Source organism: Silene latifolia, chromosome 4, assembly GCF_048544455.1.
Source record: "Silene latifolia isolate original U9 population chromosome 4, ASM4854445v1, whole genome shotgun sequence".
NCBI lineage: Eukaryota > Viridiplantae > Streptophyta > Magnoliopsida > Caryophyllales > Caryophyllaceae > Silene > Silene latifolia.
Window position 1 is genome coordinate 105,359,375 of NC_133529.1, and position 13,630 is coordinate 105,373,004.

Consider the following 13,630-nt stretch of genomic DNA (forward strand, 5'->3'; position numbering starts at 1 on the left):
GGTGGATCGGGTGATAAACGGGTGTTGTGCATATATAATTTCAAGTTTAAAAAAATGATGATTTTTTTCTCTACAAAAATAAAGTTAGATAATTAATTTAGGTTAACTTTCTAGTGGGTAGGCTTACAAAATATTTATATTGAGAGTAGAAAAATATGAAAATTTAAATATTTTATATCTTAATAATGTGTTATATGTAAAAAAAAAATTAAATAAAAAATAATAAAATCGGGTGATGGATGGATGGATGGCGGGTGGAATTTCTTCATCCAACCCATGCGTCATCCATCCACCATCCATTTAAATCGGGTTTTCATCCATCTTTTAGGATCGGGTGGATCGGGTTTTGATGGATGCAGGTGAAATTGACATCCCTAGCTGGGATATGTTGAGCCCGAGATAGCCGGCCGAGCCAGTGCAGGCCGGGCTGACCCGTGCTGGAATAAGACCGTATGCGGCATCATTTAGTAATGTTTTGTCGACATCATTTAGTAGGAGGAATTCACCGGTCGGCGGTCACCCTAGATGCCCACACATAATAATTTTACCCAATTATCTAAAATTCCCGCCACATTTCGGTAGGATATATAAACAACAATCTTTAGACTCCTCATTTTCCTCTTCACTATAAATCCTCACTTCCCCCAATTTTGTCTCTCCTCCTCAACAATGGCGCCTTCCCGCAAACTCGTCAATGGCCGATCTCCATTAGTCAACAAACAGCATCAAATCACCTCTTTCTTCACTAAATCATCGTCTCCTAAACCTTCTGAATCCCCAATTAATCCAGGTGAATCATCAATTCCCGAATTGCGAAACCCTAACCCTAATTTCGTTGCTGGCCATAATATATCCTCGCCGACAACTCCGTCTCCTCTTAATGGTAATTTGAGACCCAAACCCGTGTTGATTATCGGGTCAAAAGAGGAATATGGTGAACAAGTTGTGAGTAGGAGGATTAGGGTTTTCTGGCCGTTGGATAAGGAGTGGTACGAAGGGTGTGTGAAGGCGTACGATAAGAGTGTAGGCAAGCATTTAGTGGAGTATGATGATGCCGATGAGGAGTTGATTGATCTTAAAAAAGTGAAATTTGAGTGGGTTGGGGATACTGGGAATCATACGAGGAAGTTGAGGAGGTTAAGGAAGACGTCCATCGTTGTAGAAGACGACAGTGAAAGCGAGGAGAAGGGGAATGTGGATGGTGAAGTGCTGGAGGATGAGGATTCAGGTGTAAATGTGGGAAGCGAGGAGACGGAAGATTGTTTGGGAGAGATGGAATTGGTAGAAGAGAAGGCGGTGGGGCAGTTGAAGAGGAAACGAGGAGACAGGGGTGGAGATGGAGGAGCAGGGAAAGCTCGTAAGGAAGATGGTGGAGAGAATGTGGATTTGAGTATTAAGAAGAAGAAGAAGAAAAGCGGGTTTTTGGTTACTGAATTTGGTACCAAGGTGGAGAATGTGGCTGCTAGTGTTCAAGGTAATTGATGGTGTGGGGTTGCTTAGGTATTCATACATAGTGGACAAATGTTTTGTATGTCTGCTGTACTATACTACTACTACTACTATGTAGGGAATTCCCAATGACAGTTATCTCTTTACTATGATTTACAGAAGCATTGATATATATATTTGTGTTCAATTACCTATTAGTTTGTGAAATCATTGCAGTACAAGATGCTATAAATCATGTTGTGTCGGAGGATTTTTAATTCATTTGACTGTCTAAAGATAAATCGTTTATTTAGAAGAAATAGGACCTAAGACTTGTACAGAGACTTCATATCGTCTTTTTCAGGTTTGGAATTAGATAAGGGGAATTAATGCTATAGGACTTTACTTGCAAGGAGCGGACAACAAAAGCTAATATATATACAGGACACACTGTTTTGATTCGTAATGGATTTAGAGTAATGGTGAAAACTATAATAGTACTCTGTATTAAACTTTGAACTTTAAACTGAAATACTTCTACTTCTCTGCCTCATGGATGGGAGCCAGGTACTAGTAAGGTCTATTTAGCTTATCATTATTGCATAAGCTTTATTGCATTATGACCTTCTCCTCTATTGTATTTGTTGAGCGTTTTCTTGGCGTGTATATCTGATTGTTTTCTTATTCTTATACAAAACTAAACTTTGCAGAGGCAAAACCTGCAAATGTTGTTGACAGCATGGACACAGATGCCCTGGAGAGATTTGGTATTCGTGAGGAGAAAAAGCTGCCGTTCCTGGGCAAGTATGTTTGAGCTCAAGTTTTGTGACTTCTTTTTATAATAATGTTCAAAAAATATATAAGTACTGTTTTGGGTCGGACAATTTTTTTTTATTGAAATGGGGTCCACATAGGATTGGGAAAACGGAACCTACACATGGAACAAACACGCCATCTCGAATGGTGTATTTACTGTAATTTTATAAGGAAAAAAAAAAAAAACCTTACCGGAGCGTAGACAAACACGCCACTACCAGCGGCATGTTTATTGAAAGACACATGCCGGTGTACTGGCATGTATCTTGTGTTCCAAAGCTGTTTTCCACTTAAAGCAAAATATTACCGCCATAGAGAAAAAGCACAAAACTAGACATTAAAACAAGAGGAGCAGAAGCCTGTTTTTGTCATTGACACACGGGTAATCTACCTAATATTTCGCTAATCAAACACTCCAGTACTTCACTTTACCGTGGAAGATTAAAGAGCACGCTAGTACAGTGGTTTGCTGGATCTGAATGATGGGTTTTGAACGGGTGGTGCGAATGGGTGTCGGATTGGTTGTGTTTGGCTGGGTTATGGTTGTGCGGGTTCTTGTTGGTTCCAAAAGAGCAATCGTAGAGGGAAAAGGTCAGAAGTGTCAAGCAAATGATGGGCATTAATGGTTGAACTGTCTTGTGGTGAGTAGTGCAACTTGATGGAAGGGAGTGTGCTTGGTACTATGGAAGATCTTGTCGCTGGGTTAATACAATAATAACTTTACCTTAGTGCCTCAATAGCTCCCGCAAATTGCGGGGTAGGTGGGGGGGAAGGGGGGGGGGGGGTGTCGAATGTACGCAGCCTTACCCATGTGTTAGCAACACAAAATGGCTGTTTCCGAATGACCCAAGATGAAAATTGCATCGAGAACTGCAACGAAGGACTGTTACTTTACAAGAGAAGGAAGCATGATTTTGTCGTTGGGTTAATGGTGGTAAACTGGTAATAGTTTTTTTTTTAAAGATGATTCATGGTGGGAATGCTGATGTATGAATGGTTGAGGAGATGCACTATAACTTTATCACACAAGATACACACCAGTGCCAATAGCGCGTGTCTTTCAAAAGACGCGCTATTGGTAATGGCATGTTTGTCTCTCAGTATTTTTTTTTTCGCTTACAAAATTATAGTAAACACGCCACTGGAGATGGCGTGCCTATTCTTGTCTTAGGGTTCGTTTTTACACTCCTATATAGTCCTACCCAAAACTACAATTATTTTTGTAAGCATTATTTTAAAAAAAATTCTCCGCCTTTTACCTTTTACTTCCATGCATCAGTTTATGTATCTTGTGTGATTGCACTGTTCCATCACACAATACAAGCATGATGATTGAGCTCCTAGGTTTTTCTCTTTCTTTTTTCATAGACATTGTGGTACTTTTCATTTTTTTTGATGCAGAGATCGTCGGGATGCCAAGAGGAGACTCCCAAGTGATCCACATTATGATCCGAAAACCGTTTATTTGCCTCCTCAATTCCTGAAAAGTCTCACTGGCGGTCAGGTAATTACATTCTCAATTAGCTACCATCTATATGAGGTTATATCCACTCAAAGTCGTTTGATATTAAAATGTTTTGCTCGTATGTAGAGACAATGGTGGGAGTTTAAGTCAAAGCATATGGACAAAGTCATGTTCTTTAAGGTTGTAAATATGTGAGTGAGTATATCAAAGTATCATTCTACTTGCCAGCAATACTAGTGTATTGATTGTTATTTTAAACGTTCAGATGGGCAAATTTTACGAGCTTTTCGAAATGGATGCCCATGTTGGTGTGAAAGAACTCGATCTTCAGTATATGAAGGTGCGCATTCTGCTCATTACTTGGCCATGTTCTCGCGATCCTCATGTTGAGGAGGTCGTTTATTCCTTCTATTCTAAACTTCGGCGTTGCTCTCATTGGCAGGGAGAACAGCCTCATTGCGGGTTCCCAGAAAAGAATTTTTCGGTTAATGTGGAGAAACTAGCAAGAAAGGTTATTGTCCTCTTCTGTGATTACATCTAATGTAGCGCTACATCTTAGGGTTTACCTGCCACCTCTGCTCTTTTTTTTTTTTGTTTTTTTGCTAACATCCTTTTGGATTGATAGGGTTATCGAGTGTTAGTAGTGGAGCAGACGGAAACTCCTGATCAGCTTGAGATTCGTAACAAGAAAGAAGGTTCAAAAGACAAGGTTTGGAGGATCGTTCAGTGACTTTTGCTACCTACAAGGGATACAACACGCCCCTATTTTGATTTATGAATTGCTATACTAGACTCTATTCTCTCGTCCGTCCAACTTGTTTTTTAACGCAAAGATTGAATGACCACTGGAAAAAACTGGTTGGAGGGGAGGACATGAACATGTTACTATGTAAGACAATCAGTGATAGTTTGAAAGAATTGTAAGTTATGGTAAGGTGTAGAGTCTTATTTTGGGATCACTTATTCACTAACTGATTTCAGCTAAAACTTTTAACTGTTGAATATTTAGGTGGTCAAACGAGAAATATGTGCCATTGTGTCTAAAGGGACACTCACTGAAGGAGAGCTGTCTATAAATGTCGATGCGTCATACATAATCTCAGTAACAGAAAAGTGCCCCGTCTCTTCAGATAATAAGCAAGAGCTTGTGTATGGTGTTTGTGTTGTTGATGTCACTACAAGCCGAGTAATTGTCGGCCAGGTTAGTCTATCAACTGTGTACTTTCTGTCCGCAGCTTGTTATCTTGAAGCTGTTTTACTGTCCTTCCTTTTTTATGTCCAATCAAGTCATGATGTTGTAGGCTTTGTAAAGGACAATTTTCAGTGAAATTAAAATTTTCTTGGGCGGGTGGACATATTGGATTTTGTCTTTGGAAAATTTACCAGCTTAATTAAGATGTTTATCCTTGTTGCTCATTTTTCTTATGTTTGACAGCTTTGACTACTATGATTCTTGATACAGTATCATATGAGGGGGAATTCTTTCTTTTTTAGGATTAGGGAAGTTACAGAATTTTGGTTTAAGTTATCTTTAGCACCGTAATTATCTGATGTTAAGTCTTGGCACTCCAAACGTCATAACCACAAGGCAAAAAAAGAAAACAATTTAAGAAAGAACTAAGGCCAGCTGAAATTACATATAAGATTTCCTCCCATAATACCATGTTTCCTTTTCCCAGATGAAGGATGATGTGGAATGCAATGCTTTGTGCTGCCTTCTCTCAGAATTAAGGCCAGTTGAAATTATAAAACCTGCTAATATGCTTAGCCTCGAGACTGAAAGGGCAATCACCAGATACACAAGAAATCCTCTCGTTAACGAGTTAGTTCCTGGTCTCGAATTTTGGGGAGCTGACAAAACAGTTGGCGAGTTGAAAAGCTTCTACAGTTGCATCAGTAGTCTCTCTGTTTCTTCTGATAAGACTTCAGAGGCAGCCCCCAACTTTGGTAGGGAAGATGATTCATGTGAGCTTCCAGATGTCATCAAGGACCTTTTAACGGCTGGTGATGATGGTTCCCTTGCACTGTCAGCTTTTGGAGGCTGTCTTTACTATTTGAGACAGGCTTTCCTTGATCAAGCTTTGCTTCGATATGCTAAATTTGAGCGACTTCCATGTTTTGGATTCCGGGATGTTCTTAAAAAACCGTATATGGTATTAGATGCGGCTGCAATGGAGAACCTGGAATTATTTGAGAACAGTAGAAATGGAGACTCAGCAGGGTACGATCTTTTACATAAAAACAACTAGTTATTTTCTTGCTCTTTTTATTTTTAATCTTAGTTCTTTGCATTCTTGAAGGACTTTGTTTTCCCAGCTCAATCACTGTGCAACTGCATTTGGGAGGAGGTTACTAAAAACATGGCTTGCAAGACCCTTGTATCATGTTCAGTCAATCAAAGAACGGCAAGATGCTGTAGATGGGCTTCGAGTATGTTTTGTTTCCGATGTTCTTTCGTGCTGGTTGTCATTCAGCGTTTCTCTATTTTTGTTCTGTTCCCCTTTCTGCTACAAAGTTTTATTAAAATGGTCCAAACTTTTGTTTTTCTTGCTATATATTATTGTCAGCCATATTTCTAATTTTTTTATATCAAGCTTATTGTTTCCAAAAGAAATGCTGCTATTGCGGAAACTACTGTCAGAAATATGCAACTCAGTGATGATTTTGTTAATTGCTTTCCACCCTTTTGAGTTGTTAATACTACCTGTTTTGTTTTCCGTGTGTACTATTTTTAGTTTCGCTACTGAAGCTACTGGAGGCTGCCTACTACTTTTAGTCGTGTCCTCAGTATCATGACTAGTGTGCTTTACCATTGAATTGCCTTGCTCTGTTATGTGCTTTATTTAATTGTACACACTGGCTGTCAAGAAAACCATCTAGAACAAAAGTAAGATAACTTGCAAAGGGGTTTTAAACTCAACTTATAATCGTGCTATTTCTTTATATAGTTGATGAAACTTATATTAACCCACATGTGAGTGTCCCACATTGATAAAAGAGAAGAGAGTTTACCACTTTATAAGCTAAGGGGCTACTCCCTCTACCAATTGGTTTTAGTGTGGAACCTCCTTGGCTTATGAAGTGGACTCTCTCTTCTCCATTTCGGCGTGGCCCAGGCCCGTTTACATGATTTAACATATGTCACAGGCTCTCATGTACTGCTCACATCTGTGTAGATAATATTTCCATTATGTGGAATTAATAAATAACAATGGCTAATAATTCCTATCTTTTCTAGGGCAATAATTTATACCTTACTCTTGAATTTCGAGACAAGTTGTCCAAGTTGCCTGACATGGAGAAATTGCTTTCCCGCCTCTTTTCTAGCAGGTGTGCACATTGTGTATCTGCATACTTTTGTTAGCTTTTACACTCTAAATGTTTATTGCTGGATCTTGATTTTGCTTAATGCAGTGAAGCTAATGGAAGAAATGCAAATAAGATCATTCTTTATGAAGATGCTGCGAAAAGACAGCTTCAAGAATTCATTTCAGCATTACGTGGTTGTGAAATAATGACCCTAGCTTGCTCTTCTCTGGGTTCTATCTTAGATTATACTGATTCTGAATTGTTACACCGTCTGTTAGTTCCTGGTAATGTCATATAAGCTTTCGTTTTTTCTTGTTAGTGTCCAAAATTCTCAGGAGTTTATACAACTTCATCTAATAACCACAACACACTTTTTACAGGCAAAGAACGTCCTGATGTTAGTTCTACTTTACAGCAATTTAGAGAAGCCTTTGATTGGGTAGAAGCTAACAGTTCAGGTCGTATCATACCTCACGAGGGAGTTGATGCAGAATTTGATACTGCCTCTAAAATGATTGAGGAGATCAAATCTAATCTAGAGAAGCATATAATTGAACAACGAAAAGTAATCGGTGATGAATCGGTAAAGAACATTCATATTACTCTTGAAATTTTTGTTCAAGTATGAGTTTCTCTGTATCTCATGACCTAATGGGATTGATTGATGTATGCGTTTGTTATTGCCTCAGATCAAGTATGTGATTGTTGGAAAAGATAGATACCTTTTAGAAATGTCTGAAAGCTTGTCCAGAAGTGTTCCTCGGGACTACGAGCTGCGATCATCCAAGAAGGTAAACATGTGAAAATGTGAAATATGTATGAAGATCATCTCGTAGTAAGTTTGAAGTTTGTTATGAAGCTTCCTGTTTGATTTAAGTAGCAACAAGTATGCATTCGGATTTCTTTTGATATGCATTGTAGCCCTACAGAACGCTAACTTGTTCTTATTAATGTGAATGAACATCTCATATGGCAGTATATATGATTGTAGATAGAAAGATATATATCATGTAGCTGACTCAGAAGCAATTCTGGGACTCAAATTCTAGAGTCTTCTTTCTCTCATTTAACTTTCTTTTCAGCTTTGACAACTTGAAGATGCCACAGTGCTTGGAATTGTTTTCTGCAGGGGTTTTCCAGGTATTGGTCTCCATATATTAAGAAGATGGTAGGAGAGCTGGCGCAAGCTGAAGCTGTGAAGGAATCTCACTTAAAAGGAATTTTGCAAGATTTAATTGAACGTTTTTGTGAGCATCATACAATGTGGAGAAGGTTGGTTGCAGTTGTCGCAGGTATGTTGGCCTTGCAAGCTTACTCAGCTTTATCAATGTGGTTGCTATATTAACTCTACATAAGCAGAAAATCTACTGCTGTGGCACCCACTGAATGGTTTTTAAATGGTAACATTTTGTGATTTTATTCTGATGTTTGAACATGGCTATAATTTGTGCAACTTCTTTTTTGCAGAATTAGATGCTCTCGTCAGCTTGGTGATTGCAAGTGATTACTTTGAAGGACCCAAATGCCGCCCAAGTGTTTCAAATGCGTCCAATAGTAATGACGTACCTCATTTGATAGCCAAAAGTTTAGGGCATCCTCTCCTTAAGAGCGATTCATTAAGCAGGGGGGCATTTGTTCCCAATGACATTAATATTGGTGGCCCTGATCATGCCACCTTTATCTTGCTTACTGGCCCTAACATGGGTGGAAAATCCACCCTCATTCGTCAAATTTGTTTGGCTGTAATTTTAGCTCAGGTAAAACTCCCAAGTATAAATGAAAAATTAAGGAATCATGTTCCTGTTTCTTTTGATGCTCAATTCTGGCTTTGCCCAGGTAGGAGCGGATGTTCCTGCAGAAGATTTTAAGCTATCCCTTGTTGATCGGATTTTTGTTCGCATGGGAGCAAAAGATCAAATTATGGCCGGACATAGTACTTTTCTAACAGAGCTTTCAGAAACTGCTTCCATGTTGGTGAGAGTCATTTAAGCTTGAGTTTCATGCCAACTTTATTATTATTTTTTTTTTCCGGAACAGGAGTTTTCAGTCTACATGAATACACACACAATGGATGAGAGACTTGGTTTCTGATGTAAATTAGATTGTCAGATACTCACAGTTAAGCCCTTGAGGCTGAGGCCTTAACACATTTAAATCACATGAGAATCTCAGCAATAGTGTTATTGGTTTAACAAAGTGACATTTCTATTTTATATTATTGCCAGACATCTGCTACTCATGATTCATTGGTGGCACTGGATGAACTTGGACGTGGCACTTCAACTTCAGATGGACAAGCTATTGCGTAAGAGCCCCTAGAACTAGACTGACTGGCTTTAAGATTTTTTCTATTGCGTACTGATTTGAACTAAAATTTTCATATTTCTTTTAACCTGTGAACATGCAACGTTATCTGACTGCTGTGTTGTCTGTACTGAATATTGTTCTGCAGGGAATCAGTCCTTGAACATTTTGTGCGGGAGGTGCAGTGTCGTGGCTTGTTTTCCACTCATTATCATCGGTTAGCTATAAATTATAAAAGAGATCCCAAGGTTATCTGCTGTTTCTTGCTTGCAAGTTCTTACGTGTAAATGTTGTATGTTTTGTTTTTATGCATTTTGCTGTCAAAATGTTTTAAGAGCTGTGATACGCTTTCTCCCTTGTAAGTTCTGAGTAACGGCTTGTAAATACAGGTATCTCTATGTCATATGGCATGTCAAGTAGGACAAGGAAATGGCGGTTTGGAAGAAGTCACATTCCTGTACAGGATGACTTTGGGAGCATGTCCGAAAAGCTACGGTGTCAATGTTGCACGAATAGCTGGTAAGTTACTATGTGGAGTAATTTTTTGCATTTGGAAGTGCTCTGTACACCATAGGTAGTAGTACATCAATCAATGTCCCATCAATATTGATAATTCTTGATCCATCACAAAATTTTAGGAATTCCCGATTGTGTACTCCGCAAAGCTGCTGCCAAGTCGAGAGAATTTGAGATGGCTTTCGGTAGGCACAGCAAGAGACCTGATAACAATGTCCAGAATAGGGAGAATGAAGCTGCTAGCTTCATCCAAAATCTAATCAGAATTACGTCACACGCTGATTTGCAAACGATTGCCTCATTTAGTCAGCTCCAACGTAATGCTAGGATCCTTTTGGAACAATGTTGATCTTATGGCATGAGACTACAACTCCAGGATCAGTGTGAACAATGTTGTTATAATTTTGCTGTCGACATATTGGCCATTTTTGCATATAGGTGGTGTGGAACCTAGGACCAGCTTCTGTTGGTCTTTTTATCACCCCGTAAATATCAAACCATTGTCGACCCCTTTGTGCATGTATGTGAGAAAATTGCATCAAAATTCAACCCCACTAACCTTTTGTTGGAAAAATTTACCATGACAAAAGTTCCTGTGTATCTTACACCTGGTTATTACACCAAGACAGTAACTCACACATGATCACACCCAATACCAGACAAAACCGACTTGCATCATAACTTTTATTGCCTTATCTCAGCTACTCGGGTGCCTTAATGATCACATATACACTACACTTAAGAGACACGAGTCTTGACACTACGCTGAAACAATTCTGACTGCGTGTCACACGGAGGCCTGCAGTGTAAGTGTGCAACATCTAGCAACTTAAAGAAAAAAGAACACAAATAACAAAAGCATATCAGTTAATTAGAGACCAGCCGGATACCTATGGAGCAGCCTCTACTTCAAAAACTTAAGATAGATGGGAAAACTTACCAACTCAAACTATGAACTATGAGTAGGGTTTTAAATCACAGTATTGGTTGCAATAAGGGGCGTGGTCACGGTGTCGCACTGTCGCAGAATCGTACTTGACTCGCCGTCGTGATCCTGGTTTCGGTTATCGTAGTGATATTTATTTTTAAAAACCTTATATAGATATTTCTATTGTCTATTTCATACTGTGTTGAGTAAATATATAACACCATCAAGGACATCATCGAGCATTGTAGCCAACAAATCTCCAGCATCACACATACTCATAAATCTCGCTTTTGATAACCAAGACACATCGCCAAGAGAACGTTCCCCATCAATTCCTCACCACACCATTTTCAACAAAACATACTCTGCACAATGGACTTAGAAGAGGAGAGTGCTAAAATTTTGTAATGTATCATCAAAACTGCGAAAACACGAGGTGACCGTACTGAATGGAGTAACTAGGATAGGTTTCATTCTACAAATAAAGGAGTCTAAGAAACAAGCGATCACTCACGAGATGCATTCAAAATTGTAAAAATGATAGTTGGACTTATATAATTAACAAAAATAAACAAAACATATTTTTTTGGAAGGTCAGCACAGCTCAAGAATGAACAAAGAGGGGCTGATGTGATTTTTCTAGACATATTTATGTTCATCATCATCTCTAAAACACAAGAGAAATGAGAAATCATACCTAAGATATAATATAATATAATCAGAGCTCAAATTCATCCTCGAGCTTCAGCTGCTCAACGGCGGCCTCTTCTTCGTCATCATCAATGGCAAAGTAAGGATTATGAGGCTGTGGCTGAAACTTGTAGGCAGTGAAGACATAGAAGGCGAGGGTAGCCAACTCAGCAGCGACCACACTGGTCCAGAGATACCTGTAAGAGGTGATGGTCTCAAGCGCGTAGACAACCACCCTGGTGAAGTAGATGTAACAGATGACAACCACATAGTAATGTCGAAAGAGGGTTAGTTTCATAAGATTAACAGCTGCCTTGCCATCTGAGCGAGCAGCCTCCCTGAGGTTCTTGATAGACCAGACAATGGGGAATAGGACGGCACAGCAGCAGACGACATCGACGAGGAGGAAGAGCTGCTTCCAGGTAAGCCAGTCCTGAGCGAAGGGACTGGTCTCATCAATAACAACCTGTGCGACATTGGCAACAACCTGGAGAGGAATGACAATGATGAGGACCTTCTTCTCGCGATCCTGAAGGTAGGGTTTTAGGAAAGACCATCCAGTTCCAATGAGGACAATGAGGGTAAAGAGAGTTATCCCTTTAAGGAAGCTGAATATGTAGAAGATAACATCCCAACCATGTGCGCTACCTGTCCTCTTGATGTAAGACTTATCCTCAGCCTCGCAAAGCAGGTTAAGTGCCTTGAGAAGGACGACAGCCAGCATGAATAGATGAATGCGGAAGACGGTGAGACGCTTTCGGTAGAGAATGACAACCCAGAAGACAGACAGAAAGCAGTAGACCATAGCAAGGAGGAAGTAAACCCTAGGCAACACAGTCCTGCCTGCAGAAAGGTAATCCCTTTGTCTGGACTTACCGTCGAGGTTGTACATCGCAGAATGAACCTTCATCGATAACTTCAAATCCTCGTAGCAGTTGGCCAACACAAGGGTGTACTGATCAGAGTCGGTCTCGACGTAGAGAGATCCGAAAGAGTCGGGGTTAGATAGAGCGAGGGAGTTGAAGGTGTAGACGCGCTTCACAAGCTGAGACTCGAGGACACACGTGACGTCGGAGTCCTCAAGCTGTTGAAGCACGTGCAGCCATGACTCTCTGGTGACAAGGAAGAAACCAACCTTAGAACGGTCAACGTTGGGGTTAGAAAGGGAAATAGCAGAGACGTTGAGCTCCAGACGACCCGTATGTGTGAAACCGAATTCATCGATGGGAATGATGGGACGGGAGTCGGATCGGATCACCGTCGTACGGATCTCAGCGAGGGAGACGGAAATAAGAGATAACAACAATACAAGACGGAGGATCTCCATCTCTATTTATCTATCTAACTAATCACACCACAAAGGAGATGCAGATTAAAAACACAAAGATGCAGATCAACCCAATCGCACCAACTCTCTCTCTCTCTCTCTCTCTCTCTCTCTCTTTCTCTCTTTTAGCCTTCTATTTTCTACTCCTGTAATTGTAATTCCCCTCTTTTATTTGGGACATGTCAACCATGCCGGCAACACTCTTGACTTTCTTTTCTTTTCTATTTTATTTTATTTTATTTTATTTTTAAAAATAAGATTTTTTGTTTTTTGGGGCGCTGAACCCAAAAGTTAACTACTAGCTATCATATCAGGAATAACCCACCCCAAATATGTCGACGACGTAGTTCTGTAAAAGGAAAATCTTAATGCGTAGGTACTGTACTCGAAACAACTCCTTTATTTGCTAGCAAATCAGCTGTTCTGTTAGTTTCTCTAAAACTATGATGCGGCTTGAACGTCCAATGACTTCCTCGTATCAATTCTTTGCACCGTTTGACAATAAATTTCAGATTATTGCTCACCAATTGATCTTCATTAATAAGACTAACACAAGGATAATTGTCCATATGAACAATTAACTTTGTAATACGGAGAGCTTTTGCTCTTTCTAAACCAGCGAGTAAGGCCAGAAGCTCGACTTTCATCGACAAGCAAGAACCACAAGAGAAGTAAAAAGCTGTAATGAAATTACCAATCTCATCTCGGAATATACCTCCATCTTCAGAAGCGTCATCCGTATTTAAAAGCACTCATCCATAGGGTGGGGGGAGCCATCGGACAAAGATCCGTACTCGGATGCCTCGGTTGTTGAATGAAATTGTCGTGTCTATCAAAAGCTTGTTTA

General features: G+C 39.7%; 2 protein-coding genes across 3 annotated transcripts; one reads left to right on the plus strand and one right to left on the minus strand.

The window, feature by feature from the left end:
• Positions 1–538: 538 nt before the first annotated feature.
• On the plus strand, positions 539–10,271 carry LOC141653709 (DNA mismatch repair protein MSH6-like). 2 transcript variants are annotated; one of them, XR_012547501.1, is made up of 21 exons: positions 539–1,474; positions 2,139–2,232; positions 3,646–3,748; positions 3,836–3,889; positions 3,975–4,049; positions 4,152–4,220; positions 4,335–4,418; positions 4,719–4,910; positions 5,389–5,930; positions 6,010–6,139; positions 6,948–7,039; positions 7,124–7,302; positions 7,399–7,601; positions 7,708–7,809; positions 8,148–8,310; positions 8,486–8,775; positions 8,859–8,992; positions 9,244–9,323; positions 9,471–9,570; positions 9,712–9,841; positions 9,961–10,271. XR_012547501.1 is itself a non-coding variant. In XM_074461549.1 (21 exons), the coding sequence occupies exons 1-21, from the start codon at positions 670–672 to the stop codon at positions 10,185–10,187; spliced, it is 3,852 nt and encodes a 1,283-aa protein (XP_074317650.1). In that variant the 5' UTR covers positions 539–669; the 3' UTR covers positions 10,188–10,271. The 2 variants fall into 2 exon arrangements, 1 of the variants encoding a protein (XP_074317650.1); XM_074461549.1 differs by having other exon boundaries at positions 8,855–8,992.
• Positions 10,272–11,258: 987 nt separating this feature from the next.
• Positions 11,259–12,974, minus strand: LOC141653710 (protein CANDIDATE G-PROTEIN COUPLED RECEPTOR 7). The gene has a single exon (XM_074461550.1). It carries the CDS (start codon positions 12,781–12,783, stop codon positions 11,485–11,487), a length of 1,299 nt encoding a protein of 432 aa, XP_074317651.1. The 5' UTR covers positions 12,784–12,974; the 3' UTR covers positions 11,259–11,484.
• Between the last annotated feature and the right edge of the window lie 656 nt (positions 12,975–13,630).